The 16,321-nt window shown below is 44.9% G+C and overlaps 1 protein-coding gene across 3 annotated transcripts in view; it reads right to left on the bottom strand.

Annotated features, from left to right (window-relative positions):
• Nucleotides 1-16,321, bottom strand: part of RASA3 (RAS p21 protein activator 3) — a 211,123-nt gene that overhangs the window by 153,237 nt on the left and 41,565 nt on the right. Inside the window, exon 1 of one of the 3 annotated variants that reach the window (XM_048492562.1) lies at nucleotides 12,036-12,249. The exons of 1 other annotated variant lie outside the window; for it this stretch is intronic. In XM_048492562.1, the coding sequence (XP_048348519.1) occupies nucleotides 12,036-12,090 (55 nt within the window). In that variant the 5' untranslated portion in view covers nucleotides 12,091-12,249. Of the gene's footprint in view, nucleotides 1-12,035; nucleotides 12,250-16,321 lie in introns of those variants that run through there. One more of the 3 variants, XM_048492564.1, reaches the window with a different exon arrangement.

The following is a 16,321-nucleotide window of genomic DNA, read 5'->3' as shown; positions in this document are numbered from 1 at the left end:
TAAATAGAGTGTAAATAAATAAACAACTTTCCACTGATGCTGATTTTGACTATGCCTCACACTGCCCCATGCCATTCTAACCTTGAGGGTAGATTACTGCGATACATATATGGGGCTTCCCTTGAAAACAGTTTTGAAACTTTAGTACAGGGGTGGCCAACCTATGGCACTCCAGATGTTCATGGGCTGCAATTCCCATCAGTCCAATTGGCCATGCTGGTAGGAGCTGATGGGAATTTCAGTCCATGAACACCTGGAGTGCCATAGATTGGCCACCCTTGATTTAGTAGGTACAGAATGTGACTAAATTATTGACTGGTTTACATCAGTATAACACTATTCCTGTGTTTCAGCAGCTTCACTAGCGACCTACTTGTTTCTACACATAATTCAAGGTAATGGTTTTTACCTTTAAAGCCATTCCAGGCCCACATCTGTAATGGATTTCCATTCCCCATTTGATCCTGCGAGCAAACTAAGGTCATCAGACACCTCATTTTTTACCATTCCTTTTATTGGGGAGGTCTACTCATCCGCAGACCACGCACACTCATTTTCTGTGGCTCTTTGGAATAGCCTTGTGGATACTATATTCACTCTTTTGTAAAAGGTGGAAAGCAGAATTATTTCAACACACATCTGGCAAAAGTAACTAACATCTCTGACTGGTAGCTGGTAGGGATATACATTGCAGGAGCTGAAATTTTAACCTCATGTACACTGAGTAATGTATTTTTAAAATGTGTGTGTTAACAATATGTAACCCACATTGGGCATTGTGGAAAGGGGATATAAATATTTTAAATAAATAGGGTAACACAGAAATGAAGAAGAAGAAGAAGAAGAAGAAGAAGAAGAAGAAGAAGAAGAAGAAGAAGAAGAAGAAGAAGAAGAAGAAGAAAGAAGGAAGAAGAAGAAGGAGGAGGAGGAGGAGGAGGAGGAGGAGGAGGAAGAAGAAGAGGAAGAAGAAGAGGAAGAGGAAGAAGAAGAGGAAGAAGAAGAGGAAGAAGAAGGAGGAGGGGGAGGGGGAGGAGGGGAGGAGGAGGAGGAGTTTGGATTTATATCCCCCCTTTCTCTCCTGTAGGAGACTCAAAGGGGCTTACAATCTCCTTGCCCTTTCCCCCACACAACAAACACCCTGTGAGGTAGGTGGGGCTGAGAGAGCTCTGAAAAGCTGTGACTAGCCCAAGGTCACCCAGCTGGCGTGTGTGGGAGTGCACAGGCTAATCTGAATTCCCCAGATAAGCCTCCACAGCTCAAGCAGCAGAGCGGGGAATCAAACCCGGTTCCTCCAGATTAGAGTACACCTGCTCTTAACCACTGCACCACTGTGTTAAAACTACTGGATCAGGATTTAAAAGTTATATAATTGTATATCGGTATGCCATATGTGAATCCCCCCTTTTTTATTTTTGGTCCTCACTAATTTTAAATTAAGGAGAATGAGCCTTGTGGTCATAGAAGGCAGTCAGAATAATAAGATTTTCTGAAAGCACAATCTTGGACCTTCAAGCCTCTAGAAACTCAGTCATGACATCCTAGTAGTTTCCATATGAGACAGTGTTCTTTTCACTAAGAAGAGAGCTAACATTCAATTCTTTCATGAAGAAGCTGGTATTAATACAACCGCAAAGCAACTTTGAATATGCCATTTTACCTTAGCTGAGCCACACAAGATTGTTGTTCTTGCTGTTGTTTTGGGGTGGGTATTGATATAAGTCATCAATGGGTTGTCTAAATGCTCAAATGAAACAAAACAAGACACAATTAAGTGTTCTGATTTGATGTTTATTAATTTATTTATTAAGAAACAACGGCTTTTTCTGCACAGTATAAATAAAATGTCTTGAGGACATAAACAGAAATGTTTTGGGGAAGAACTCCACACAGCTTTTTCCCCAAGACGTCTTCAGGATGTTTTATTTCAGCTCAACCTGTTGTATTCTGAAAACGCTAAACTAGACATCTTTTCCCCAATTCTGTGAACGTGTTGTTCCCGCCCCCATTTTTTGTTTTCAATGAGGTGTCTTCAAAGATACAAAGACACAATATGAGAATCAATTCTCATATTGTGTCTTCATAGCTTCGAAAACATCTCATGAAAACAAACAAATGGAAAAAGTGATACATTTGCAGATTCGCCAGGCAAAACTAAGTTCATTCATGTACTTTAAACGCTGAAATGACGGACGGCTACGCTGCAAGCAGGGGAAATGTTTGTGGGAAACCTTCAGCAAATAGCCGGCAGCATGGAGGATCTCGGCTGCAGTAGAAAATAGTGGGAAAAAAGAACAGTTTTAATTGGCCCGTGGGTCACATGTCCCCGGTGGAGGCCTTTTAGTCACATGGGGGCCCAAAATCACCCCCACGCCTCTCCTCCTTCCCCTTTTTTCTCCTGCTGTCTTTTTTGACTGCTCCCTCAGACTTCCTTTTATTCCTTCCCACACCTTCTCTCTTTCCTCAATTGCTCCTCCCCTCCAGTAAAACCCAGGTCCGCCCTGCTGAACCTTTCCTGTGTTTGCCTGATCCCAGCCCCGGGGTCTCCTGCCAGGCCGATTGGAGCCCACAACGGAATGAAGTTCACTGGCAGTCCCACTGGCTTTCCTGCCTACAGCCTCGTTGTCCCAAGGTGAGTGTGTGGTCACACCCCGGGGGAGTCAGAGGGGCCCGGCAGCCTGCCCCAGGTGGGTTCTGTTGTCCATGGGCTTGGTCTGGGGCTTGTCGCCTGCCCCAAACATGCTGTAAAAAAGTTATTTGGGTCATGGTGGGGGGAAGGCAGCCTCACATTGCGGGGGTGGGGGGGGCAGGAAACTCAGATTTTGCCCCGGGCTACATTTTTCCTAGATACACCTCTATTGGCAATGCTTTATTTTTCCGCACTGGACAAAAAAAACAAAAACGGTTCTTTTTATATCATTTGCAAGATGTTTTATTTTTGCTGTGCAGAAAAAGCCAACATCATTTTAAACTTTCCACATTTAAAGTCACACAGAATGTGATCTGATGATGAAAAGGTTTTTAGTCCTTGGGACAGCATCCACAAGACTCTTTAGAACACGTGTGATGTCAGTATAACATGAATTAATTAAAAATGTTGTTGATACATTTGATTATTCACAATCATACATGGATATCAGTTAAGGTTGACTTCCCTCTCCCTCTAAGCTCATGAACTATTACAACATTACAAAATTACATTTCCTAGTTTTAGGCACAGTTTGGAAACTCTATGTGTACTATTATCACTAGTGTTTGGGTACCAAGATACTACTGAGCACAGATATTGACCAGGACAAGTTACATCATGAATACTAAGAACAACATTTGTGTAGGTAGAGAAGAGTTTTATTCGATTCAAGGCATCAAATAATTACTTTGTTCTTACAGTCTTCTCAGGAATAACTGGCAATTATATTCTTTAAAAAGTGACTTATGATTATTAAGTCCAGTGGATAAAACTTAAGCATAGATAAAGTCAATACGAATTACAGACCCTGCAATGCACACAACGAAACTATAATATCGAGAAACGTTAAACTGAGAACACTGGCTGAATAAAATGTCACAACACTGCACAGCTACGATTAATCTACCCAACACAAGTAAAATAAATCCCAGCTGTGCATGTACCCAGATTGTTTCCTTCTCGGCTTCTCTCCTGCCAACCTATTTACTGTTTCTGTGGCCAGGAAACCACAAGAGGCAGTGATACTCAACAAAAAGTGGCTAGTCTCAGACAATACAACAAGCATCAATTAGTGTAAACAGGTTCATAAACCATTTATAAAACACTAGTTTGAAATCTGCCGGTTGACACCAAACCATGGTTTGTTGATCCATTCACACACTACAACTCATAAAGATCTGATCAAACCACAGTTTACTACAGCATCTAACACTATAAGCTCTTGCAATGACTTCTTTCCATCATCCAGAGTTCTTGGCTATAAACATTATTCACAGAACGTGTATATATCCCCTAGAGCATTAAGAGATAAGGAACAGGGAAAGAAAGAATAATGATCATGTTATACATGCATCTCTAAATCTAATTGAACCTTACCATTCAAAATGTTTTTCCCAGCAGTTTTCCTAAGTGTGAAGATAAAACATAACCTTCTGAAGAACACTTATTGAGAGCCAGTGTGGTTTAGTGCCCCAATCTGGGGGGGGAGGGGAAATTCCCCTCTGGAGGTGGTGCAGCCTTATGCCAGCAGATTTGCCCTCTGCTGAGGTAAGAGCACTTACCTCGGCAGAGGGCAAATCAGTCAGCACCTGCCCACTGCAGGACCCTAGGATGCCCGGCCATGGTGCCAAGCTCTGCATCAGCACTCTTGTGCTGCCCTGAGCTGTATCGGCATGGTTGGGGCATAGCAGGGGTGTTAGCAGGGGTAGAATTGACTTTGGTTGGCTTCCACTGCCCTTTTAGTTCACTTGCGCCCACAGAGCCAGCCTCGGAAATACACCACAATTTTCATGGCATACCTCTGCTTTCCCCTCTGCTTTTTTTCTTTTTACTTTTTGGGCTTCCCGCACTGTGGGAAAGCCCATGGAAGGGACAGTGTAGCACTGGAGTGGTGCTGTTCCCGCCTGCACGACTGCTCTGGATTGGCCTGTTAGAGTGGTGGACTCTTATCTGGTGAACCAGATTTCCTTCCTCGCTCCAACATATGAAACCTGCTGGGTGGCCTCGGCTTAATCACAGTTCTCTCTCTGAAACTCTCTCAGCCCCACCTACTTTACAAGGTGTTGTTGTGGGGAGAGAAAGGGAAGAAGTTTGCAAGCCGCCTTGAGATTCCTGAAGGTTATGAAAAGCAGGTTATAAATCCAAACTCTTCTTCAACTCTTCCTCACAGCTTCATCGTTTGTCTTCAACATATACGCAAGTTAAACACTGGGTTATCTCCTAAAGAGGACCCAAAGCATCTTATATTATTCTCCTCTTCTCCATTTTATCCTCACAACAATCCTGTGAGATAGGTTAGGCTGAAAGAGTGAATAGTTCAAGATCACCCAGCAGGCTTTCGTGAGTGAGGATTTGAAACTGGGCCCTGAAGATACTAGCGGGCCATGATTGGCTACAAATCCCCACTGAGTGTATAGTTGTTGGCAAATCCAACTGCATGGAGGAGAAAATGCCCTGTCTGTTCAATAGAACTATATTTACCTGCCCATTTCTATGCACTAAGCCTATAATCAACCAAATGTTTTTTGTCAAGGCCTGCTGGCAATCTCATTTGCCTCTACATGCGAAGTGCTTCCAACACTGTAACATCCAGATGAAACTGGCCCTCTGCTATCTGTTGCACCATAGCAATCCCTATGTTTTTATGAATGTATGGCCAAACCATTCATACATTATGAGTCCAATCATAAGTCTGCAAACTGGGTTGAGGCCTGGAAGCCAATCATTGCATGTTGATCATCCTTGGCCCATCCTTGCCTCTGTTCAACTCTTGTCTCTTTGGCTGCCCTGACTGTCTCTGCCCATTTGTGTTTTCCTTTAGGTAGTTCAGCAGCGCTGCATTGAAGTAGGCTAGAAACACAAACACATGCATCTACTACTAATCTAGAGCAGAAGAGCTAGGAAGGCAAGTAGGTTGGGAAGGCAGTAAGCTGGAAGACCAGCTTGATAGCCTGCAGAAAGGAAAGAGGCTGGGTGGGAAGATAGTGAATGACCAGCGGAAGGCAGGGAGCATGCAGACTGGGAATGCCAATACATCCTCCACAAGGCTGGTGCCTTGCCAAGCCACTGATCCCAAGCTAGGATCTTATGATAGCTGACTCACAAGTCTAACTATGAACACACGAGGCTGCCTTTTACCAAGGCAGGCCACTGGCCCATCAAAGTCTGTATCATCTAGTCAGACCGGCAGCAGCTGTCCAGGGTCTCAGGTAAAGGTCTTCCACATCACTGGCAACCTGATCCTTTTAACTGGAAAGGTCAGGGATTGAACCTGGGACCTTCTGCACACAAACCAGATGCTCTGCCACTGGGCCACAGCCCTTCTTCTACATGGCTCCCACTTATACATTAAACCCCTCCTGCTAGATTGTTTAAAAATACATTTTCAGAAGTTCTTTCTGTTATGAGCGTCCGCCCAACTGTGTGTGGATACAACAGTCTATTGCGCACAAAAAACCCTGCCTGCATGAAACATCCACCAGAATCCCATTCACAGATTACCCACCGTCTGCCTTCCCGGTTCTTATTGATCATATTATCACTTTGTACGTCGCCTCAGCTATGAATATGAATTTCCCAAATGTACTGGGCAAGACAGCACAAATGAAAGTAATAAGTTAAGGCCACTGAAGATCACTATGGTAACCTAAACTTGGCTGCCTGAAATTCTTAGAACAGAGAATTTGAGAAAGTCACAGAACACAAGCAGCTGGACCAAATGGTGTTTTAAGCGTAAAGTTATAGGTTTGGAGAGAACTCCTGATTATAAGCTACCATTACATAAAGGAGTATAGCAATTAAGGAATCCCTAATGATATTTATTAGCAAGTACAAGTTACGTTGCCAAGCAAAAGTGCCCTCTTTACACTGCTCCACACCAATCATTTGCCACATGCCATATGCTGCTTCCTTTCATGTCTTGATACGGTGACTCATGGAAACGTCAGAGCCGCACACTTCCTCCAAGCGGCAATCTTGTAGGAAGTGTCTGCTTGCTTTACGTGACACGTTTGTCTTGTTTATGTACAAGAGGTTTGGGCAAAAATAGTTCTTTCAGCGGAGGAGGACTCAAATACAAAACAGTATCAGCTGAAAGGATGCTTGGTTCTGATATCCAATTACAAACATCTAATGAATTCGGTGTCTTCTGTTTTTAGTCCATCAACTGAATTTTGAAGGATTACATCTTAAAAATAGAAAAACAGAAGGGGGTTGTTCTTGACAGCTTACACTTCCATATTTTGGCTAGAAAAGTTGTTGTTGTTTTTTAAAAAAAGAAGCAAGTATCTACTTTTGTGGTCATGAGGTTTTACCCAACCTGTTCACCATATTATGCACCCAGCCCACAGATTACATCCAGTCCAGGCACACGGAATTCTTTCCCATGAATTCCCACAAACCAGCTTCAGACATTCTAAGCAGAAGATTGGGCAAGCCCGCCTTGCCACATCAAGGAATGATGTTGCACAGTGAGCATACACAAGCTGTTTCTGCATCCAGAGGATGCACATTTCTACAGAATAGCTTTCATTTCAGATGGTTACAAGCTGACACAGGGCAAAAGAGCCTTGCACAACTTTTCACCACCATGTTCAAAGCCAAGTCCCACTGCCAAGTAAACCACGCTTAGGAATTGCAGCTTTGAGACTGGAATCTGTTTCATTTGCAGAGCCAGTTATACAAGGCAGCCATGAAATCATAAGGATTTTAATGGACCACTGGGAATTAAGGTCTTTTGTCTAAACACCAGAAAATAAGCTTGTAATCTGAAAATTTGAAAGGTGTTCCCACCTGTTACCTCTCTACCACTTGCTACTAGCAGGATAACCATATTTTGCTGTGGGATATAGGCCCTCTCCGCACAACCAAAATAAAAATGTTTGCAGCAGAAGGGAATAGAAAACGTTTTGCAAACATTTTCAGGGATCTGTGCGGAAATAGCCATAGCCTTGCTACACCGGTCCAGTTTTTGTCACCTTCAGGATGAGCTGTGAGCTCAACATGAGATCTGTAAACTAATGGCAGTACACAAACTTAGAAAACAGGCTACTGACTTACTGATGTTAACGTTCAAGCTCTATATCAGTTGCTAACACATTTTTACCACCTACTCTTCAGTGTATCCACAAGCACGATGCCAGCTTTCCCAGTGGTCCATCAGTTTTTGTGAATCAAAACAAACAGGGGTCTTGTGTGCCAACTCAAGTAAAAAACTCTTGTGAGCAGTACACAAGCATATTTGCAATTAGGCAAATAGGGAACTTTGAATGTAACATGATTCTCCAAAAGACACTAGCAATCCAATTGAGAGCACACAGCTGCCAGTGATGGTGCTACTTCTGCACTGCCATGCCACTTTAAAGGGGCTTCAGGTGGTGTGGGAAGGCCAAAAAACACTTGGCCACCTGCAAAAAGCCTATTGCTCAAAAAGACTTACACCACACTGAAGAGAAGTAGGTATAGATTTTTTATGGGGGGGTTCAGGGGCAAGGCCACACCCCCACCTGCCCCTGGGGGTGTGGCCACACCTCCGAAAGCCCCGCCCCGGCATCAGTGCTTATAAAAGCAGCTCTCCAAGGCCAGAGATGGCAGACTCCCCTGCCCTGCCCGCCCCCCCCCCCACTGGCTGGGCTCCCAGCTGGTAGCCGGCAGTCCCTTCTCCCTCCCCTCCAGGCAGAAGGGTAGCTAGGGAAAATGGAGCTTGGTGCAAAACCTGAGGTTTGCGCCCCCCCCCCCCCGCCCCCATGGGTGGCTGCTGTGATGCTGAAATCCACCCCCAAACAGCATCACTTTCAATGGTGTTTAAATTAGGGAGCCCAGATTCTCCTTTTAAATCCATCTTAAAGGGAGAATCTGGGGTCCCCAGTTAAAACAAGATTGAAAGTGATGCTGTTTTGGAGTGGACCCCTGACAATAGCCTGAAATGTTGGTGCTGCTAGCCTACAAAATGCGCCACCTGCAGGCCAAAAAACAAAAAACACTTTAAAATACAAAAAAACCACAAACGGGGGCGGGGGGGCGGTTTCACACTGTTTTTCACACTGTGTCTTTTCTCTTTTCACAGACCTCTGAAGATGCCAGCCACAGATGCAAGCGAAACGTTAGGAACAAAATCCACCAGACCACGGCCAAACAGCCCGGAAAACCCACCACAACCAGTTGAATCCGGCCGTGAAAGCATTCGACAATACAATATGGATATACACTAAGTTTGCCAGATCAAACATTTCTTTAAATTATGGGCTGTTAGAGATCAGTGTTTTTTTTCAAATACGAATTCTTTTAATAACTACTTATGAACAAACAGCTTCTGTGAATCCTGGAAAACTCCACCAGCAAACAGGGAAAAAGACCTTCCAATTAAGGGCTCACTGTGTTTTAGGGGTTTGGGAGGGGGGATTTCTTGCCTACCTGTGGCACAGATAAAGCCCTAAGATAAGCCACACAATATAAAGAACACTGATTTTAGCCATGTCAATTTTGTAAAATACACACATTGTGCTGCCTGGATTTGTGAGGGACTAACTTGTCAATTAATGGGACAGGTCTCGTTGTTCATTGACCTAGGCTTCCACATTTTTTGCAAGATTTGTGTTGTTTTCTCTTTGCCGCTGTTCTTTAAAATCAGGCCTACTGCAAATTTGCAACTTGAAGGGGTCTTCCTTCATCTGTGGAACATGAAATCAGGTTTTGCATTATTATGTTAGCTCATTAACATGGTTAATAAAATGGGGTGAACGGCCCAGTTCATTTCGGTTAACTGTACCAAGTTAACTGTACGTGGAAAGAAAGCATACTGGCAAAAGTTCTCATATTTTCAGCCCAGAGTAGAAGTTACTACCCCAGATTTGTATTATACAATGGGGATGAGTTTGCTTTTACAAATGTCAATATGCCAAGCCTTCTGTAATGGTTGGAGGAAAAGCACAATTCTCCCACTGGATTTAATCTGTTAAGGACATAACACTTTCACCATAACCCAGTACACTCAAATTAATACCAGAGAGAGTTTTTAATCTACTACAGTGACATCTGTTGCTTACTTTCTAATGATGCAGCCTGGAAGTCATTCAACAGCCAAAATAACAGCCCATCTTTCAAACAAACCAAACTACCTTCTGTGATAACCACATAGCAACTGCTTGCTATGAAACCTCGACAGACTGAAGCATCAGTAGACTGAAAAACGAGGGAACCTTTATTATGCCCTCACCTTGCTATTCTGTGTTCTCTTTTTGTCAAGGTTGGTTCTAGGATGCAGAAAACTGACTCGGTATCATTTGTGTAAGTATAGCATGCACATACCGTAATTCAAACCTTAGCAGTTTGAAAAGTTAAGTTTTTCAAACTTAAAACCTACTTAAAAAAAAAAGCAAAAGCAAAAATTGTTGGCCAAAAATCACAGTGGAATGGGGTGGGTGGGTAGGAATTACCATATGTCTTTATTATTATTATTTATTACATTTGGTATACAGCCCGCCCCCGAAGGGCTCTGTCTATCAGTGATGGTTCTCTAATACCATTCAGGTGTACTTTAAGAGTTATCATCTGTACACAGGCAAAACACAATTACATTTCACAAACGGGAACACTCATGTGGACAATTAACCATGTAGCTCTCCCACTAGATCAACACATTATCATGCCACTTCTTGGCACCATAAAAGGACAGCAATAGACTTCTGACACACAGTTCTGAACATCTAAGTCAGAGGAGAGAAAAACAGAAGGGGAAAAAAGGAAGTGCTTTCTAGCTGCAACTGACAACGATGGCACAGGAGCAGAACAGATAAGTTATAGCAAGAAACCACCGTCTATATTTAAGATAGCCACAAAAATATCTCTTGTCTTCCGTCAGCAGTCCTCGCCAAGAGATTCTGAAGAAATTTCAACATGAAACATAAAAGGGGATTCCTTTAAAAAAATATAACACCCCAAAACGGAAGTAGTGAAATTTCATAGGGTGTGAGAGAAGATAAATTAAATTAATCAAACTTGCTCTAGGATTTAGAAAGAGTACAAACGCAATACATCTAAGGCTCAGGAGTGGTCATGGTGGCAAAGAGGAACCAAAATCCACATTTCACTATGACAGAATTGTGCCAGCCAGAAACGGCAAGGAGGTAGGTGGCCTTTAGAGCATCATTAGAGGATGCAGGGATGACAACTGGAAACTAAACTGCTATGAGACACTGGAGCAATAAGGCCACAGAAAGCCAAGAGAGGCACACAGGTAGCAGGAAAGAGGGCTTTTCCAAGTAATTACAATGGGCAGGCAGTAGACAAAGAAGCAAAAAGGAAGAAGAGTTGGTTTTTATACCCTACTTTTTTCTAGCTTTCAGGAGTCTCAAAGCAGCTTACAATCACCTTCCCTTCCTCTCCCCACAACAGACACCTTGTGAGGCAGGTGGGGCCTCACAACTGTGAGAGAACTGTGACTGCTAGTCCAAGGTCACCCAGGAGGCTTCATGTGGAGGAGCACAGGAAACAAACCCAGCTCACCAGATTTGAATCTACTGCTCCTATCCACTACTACGCCATACTGGCACCATGCTGGAGTGACAAAGTTGAAGGAGGGGGGGGGGGGGAGAGAATGATACTAAACTGACTGTCAAGTGGGAATACCCTGCAGACATGAGCATACCATTGTCAGAAATCTCCAGTAAGACGCAACGGGCAGATTTTAGACTGAAGTGCTACTTTCTGTGCTCTGGGGATCAGCCGGAGTTCAGTTCCTCAGAGCCTGCCGGAATGGGAGCCTCTTGCTCAGATTTGCAGCACCCATCCCTAGCTGCCACCCGACTCTGCCCTCGGTTGTGCAGTTTCTGTCAATCCCCCTTCAGCGGAGCAGCATCCGCTTCTTCCACCACCAGCAGCAGCAGCAGCAGCATCATGCTCCTCTCTTGGGCTTGTCCCGCCAACTAGTCTCCTGCACACACACCCCCGGGCATTCCTGCCTGCCTTTCCCTTTCATTCCCGGGCCGGAGAAGCGGCGCGAGACTCAAGGCGCGCCGGCCAAGTGGCCACCGCCGTCCTGCCGAGGAAGAGACCCACGAGCAGCTGGCAGAAGAAGAAGAAGCAGCAGAAGGGGAGGCCGGAGGGGAGGAAGGGAGAAAGAGAGGCGAAGCCGACGGGACGCTCCAACCCCAGCGCGCCTCAGGCGGCCGCTGCTCCGCGCTCTGCAGCCACTCCGGGAGTTGCGCTGCGCCCTTCGCGCCGCTCTAAGGCACCCTCGGCCAGGGCAGCCCCCGCTGCTAGCAAGCCGGGCAGAAAAGTCTGCCTGGGAAGACGCGACCCTCCGCCGCTCCCTTTGTTGCTCTCCCGCCTCGCTGCTTCTTCTCCCCCGTACCTATTTTAATCTTGACGCTCTGGAAGACCCGGAGTCCCTCTTCTTCCACCGCCATCGCGCAGCCTGCTCCAAAACTGCTGCTGCTCCGTCGTCGCCGAGCAGGGAAAGAGGTCGGCGCTGCTGCTGCTTCTTGGAGTGGACTGGTGGCGAGCGGCGCGGCCAGGGCTAGGACCGAGCGAAGAAGCCACAGAGCGCGCCGGGCGCTGCACCCGCCCTCCCTCCGCTAATGCCAAAGGCACCATCTCCGAGAGCGGCCCGCCCCCGCAACCGCCCGCTCATTGGCTAACCGGAGGCCAGGCGGCGCCTGTCATTGGCCCAGCCGCGCGGATTGGGAGAAAGAATGAGAAACCCGGAGAGAGATCTGTCACTCAAACGAAACAGCTGGCGCGAGCGCGGCGGAGGGGGCCAGATGAATAGGAAGAGTGACGGGAGGGCGCAGGGGGAAGTGGGGGGAGGTGTAAGGCTTGAGCGGCTTCAGTGATCTCCCTTCCTTCGCTCAGGGACATCGTCGCCTTGGAGATCACTAGCAAGGCGGAGAAAAGTGGCTGGAGAGAAGCTGCTGCGTTAAGGATGCACCTCCGTTTGCTAAACCGCAGGTTCCCAAGTGTTGGCTTCAGTCAACAAACTTCGGATGGTGGTCCAGGGCCGTTTTGACCGCTTCACTCAATGAATGTATGCTCATGTCATATACAGCAAAGGACCGCTACATAATACCCGCCTTGACTTCAGGACAACTCATGCATTCAGCTTCTCCACCAACCTCCGAGCTTTCTGCCAGCCGACACATCCTAGCAATAGTGGAACTGATGAGAAACTCAATAATCTTTTCCCTTGTTTTTTGTGATCTATGCCTTCAATTGTGAAACTCTGCAAGAGTCAACAGGACGTTCTTCTGTGTTTCCAAAAATCTCTTCGAAGTTGGGGAAGGGATGGATAACCTATTTTAAAATAATCATCTTAAAACAATTGTGTAAGAGTGCAAAACAGCTACTCTCCAAATTGTTCAGTATGTGATTCTCTAAGGGGTTTTTTCTGACAGTCCAGTACACACACCAAACATACACATTGGATTCTCATTTGTTATACACAGTTCTTTCATTTTCCCCTAAGGTTATACCTATGGCAGATGTCACATTTTATGTGTATTCCAAAACGCAAGTATTTCTCTTCAGCTTTAGGAAATGCAACACTGTTTGGAATCTGTTTCTCTGGAGCTCTAATCTGGCCTGTTCTTTAAGAAGAGAGAGGGGTTAGTACATTATCATTGAAATATGGTTTTTCAGAAGCAAAGCTAGCTGGAAGTCTGTTAGATGCAGATGGAAATACCATCCCAATGCTTTATAATAGGAACATGTCCAACTCCTCAGGAGGGCCTCAAGAAAAGCTACTGACTGACGTAAATGGAATGGAGATCTGAAATCGGTTAATGCTGAAATAATGAGCCGTGTATTCCTTTAAAAGTGACACTGCTGGGACTCTAAAGACAGTTGGGAATGCCTTTCTTCAGGCATCAATGGACAGAGTGTCTCTCCCACCCCTCACCCCCACACTTTCTTCTTCCTTTTGGGAAGATCTTGGGTTTCTGGTTTGACAGAGGCTCCTTCTGCACATGCAGAATAATCTACTTTCAATTCACTTTTAATGCACTTTGAAGCTGGATTTTACTGTGAGGAATAGCAAAATCCACTTGCAAACAATTGTGGAAGTGGACTGAAAGTGAATTATTCTGCATATGTGGAAGGGGCCAGAGAGTTGAATACAGATGAAAAGGGTTTGGTGACAGCTAAAACATGATGGACAGAACACACCATAAAGGTTTATGAGGTGGTAGCAAAGAAAGCATTGTTCTCTGCCACTGTGGTGTCAACTGAATCTTGTCCACCCAAACTATTTAAAGTAGTCCTCAATTTGTTAGTGTTTCCTTGCTGTTTGAAGTCCCTTTCATCAAACCTGATCTGCAAGCCAGACTAAAAGTCAGACCAATGCCACAGGGGTCATAAGTATTATCTTGATGTCTTGTATCAGAGATGCTTTAGGTTGATCCTGCATGAAGGAGAGGGTCAGACTAGATGGCCCCTTCCAACTTCATGATTCTATCATCTCAGCTGTAAACTGCTTTAAGCAGAACTCTGGAGAGACAGCACAGAAATATTCTAAATAAATAAGAAATATTCTCAATAAATAAGACACAGTTTGTGGTGAATGTGTTTGACTGTGGTGTTCAGCCATGAGCTGATCACCAGGTCTGTTCAAATCAGCACCAAGTGACTCAAATATTTTCTAAACACGTGCGCATTTTTATTTATCTTTTTCTCCCAAACTGCATGAATTAAAACACTGCTGGATCCAAACAGCTCAGCAGGCATTAACTACTTAGATCAGTGGTTTTCAGCCTATTTTCATTCACATACCCCTTGGCAACCCATTTCCCTAAAACTGTAACCCCGTATTAGCAAATCCTTGATGTAACTTTTTCGCATTCCCTCAAACTCTCTAGCACACATGTCTGGGGGGATGCTGCGTACCCCAGGTTGGGAATCACAGACTTAGATGAACACGAAGCAGGAAGATTTTATTTTCCTAAAAACAGTTATTTATATTAACTGGTTTAGATGTCTATTTTACCACCTGACTGCCAAGAGGAGCAGTGGCAAAGCAAGGGTAGGGGGAAATAGAATTGCACTGGGTCACGTGAGAATATACGTGCATGAAAAGCCAACTTGTGTTGCATAGTGTTGCTAGGAAGAAACAGCGGAAGCAACCTGCCAAAGAGCCATACATGGTGCAACAGCCAGGATGTCCAAAAAAAAAAAAAAGCTGCTGAATGGGATGTCAGCTGAATCTGCTTTCAGGACTGGTGTCAGTATGGAAACAGCCTTAGCAGCTCTGGTGGATTATCTCTATCTTCAATAAAGGAAGATAAGGTCATCCTCCGCCGCCCCCCCCCCCCCCAAAAAAAAACCTTGTTGGTCTCTGAGCTGCTACTGTACTTGAATCTAGCCGTTCAACTACAGATCAACACGGCTACAGTCTAAAGCTGTGATCATGTAAAGAGTGTGAGCATTGTACAGGACCCAGATTTGCTGATAGATAAGAGAGCTGGTTCTGTTGCTTGAAGTCCCTTTTTGCCAATGAATATGTCATTGAGGCAGGGCTGCAGAAAAGCGTGCCTGAGACGATATGGAAGACTTCTTCATTCAGTTTTAAGTAATATGTGCAAGATGGAGATCTCCCATAGCGTTTCCTTTTCCAAGGCAAGCATAGCTTGAGTTCCTTCTTTCCGGATAATGCACTGACTCGAGTAATGTCCTTGATTGGACTATTGGAATGTGTTTAAGTTAAAGCAGTGGTTCTGAACCTGGGGGTCGGGACCCCTTTGGGGGTTGAATGACCCTTTCACAGGGGTCGCCTAAGACTCTCTGCACCAGTGTTCTCCATCTGTAAAATGGATAAATGTTAGGGTTGGGGGTCACCACAACATGAGGAACTGTATTAAAGGGTCGCCGAATTAGGAAGGTTGAGAACCACTGAGTTAAAGTATCTGTATCTTCCTATACATCTCAGGACAGCTTACAGATATTACCACAGACTATGTAACAGTTAAAAAAAAACCACACACAAATATTTACCAAGAGGCCTTTAGAAGCTCATGACTTTCCTAGGCCACTCTCCCATGTTCTCAAGGCCTTCTGTCCCTTTAGAGCAACTTAGCTAATGGGAGCATCAGTGTTAGTTGGAGCCCAGCCACTGGCAACTGTAACCCCTTCTGCTGATGTTGACCTTTCATGACAGTAGGGCTGTTCAGTCAATCTCTGCCAGAGATTTCACCAATTATTCTGTCATTACTTAAGGACAGTGATATAGGCTCATACAGGCTACCATTCTTCAAACAAGCTCAGTTTTTGTTAACCTGGAAAGGTATTCTTGACTTTTTGGCAAAAGATGCTGAACTAAAGATAGATGTATTTAATTGTTACACTTTGCTTTGGCCCCTTCCGCACATGCAGAATAATGCACTTTCAATCCACTTTCAATGCACTTCAAAGCTGTGCGGAATAGCCAAATCCACTTGCAAACAATTGTGAAGGTGAATTATTCTGAATGTGCAGAAGGGACCTTTGAATGGTTTTATGTTTTTTTCCTCTTAATGTCAGGCCGTTTCCGCACGGCCCCCGGGGCGCCCCCACGCCGGCAAGAGGGGGAGCGCAGTCAGGTCGGCACTGCTGCGTTGCCTGTGCGAATGGCTCCCTGGGGACGGTGTTTAAAAGGCCATAAAAAGGCCGTGC

This window comes from Sphaerodactylus townsendi, linkage group LG04, assembly GCF_021028975.2.
Source record: "Sphaerodactylus townsendi isolate TG3544 linkage group LG04, MPM_Stown_v2.3, whole genome shotgun sequence".
Taxonomy (NCBI): domain Eukaryota; kingdom Metazoa; phylum Chordata; class Lepidosauria; order Squamata; family Sphaerodactylidae; genus Sphaerodactylus; species Sphaerodactylus townsendi.
The sequence above is the reverse complement of the archived record's forward strand: the minus strand, read 5'-3'. Positions and strand labels throughout refer to the sequence as shown.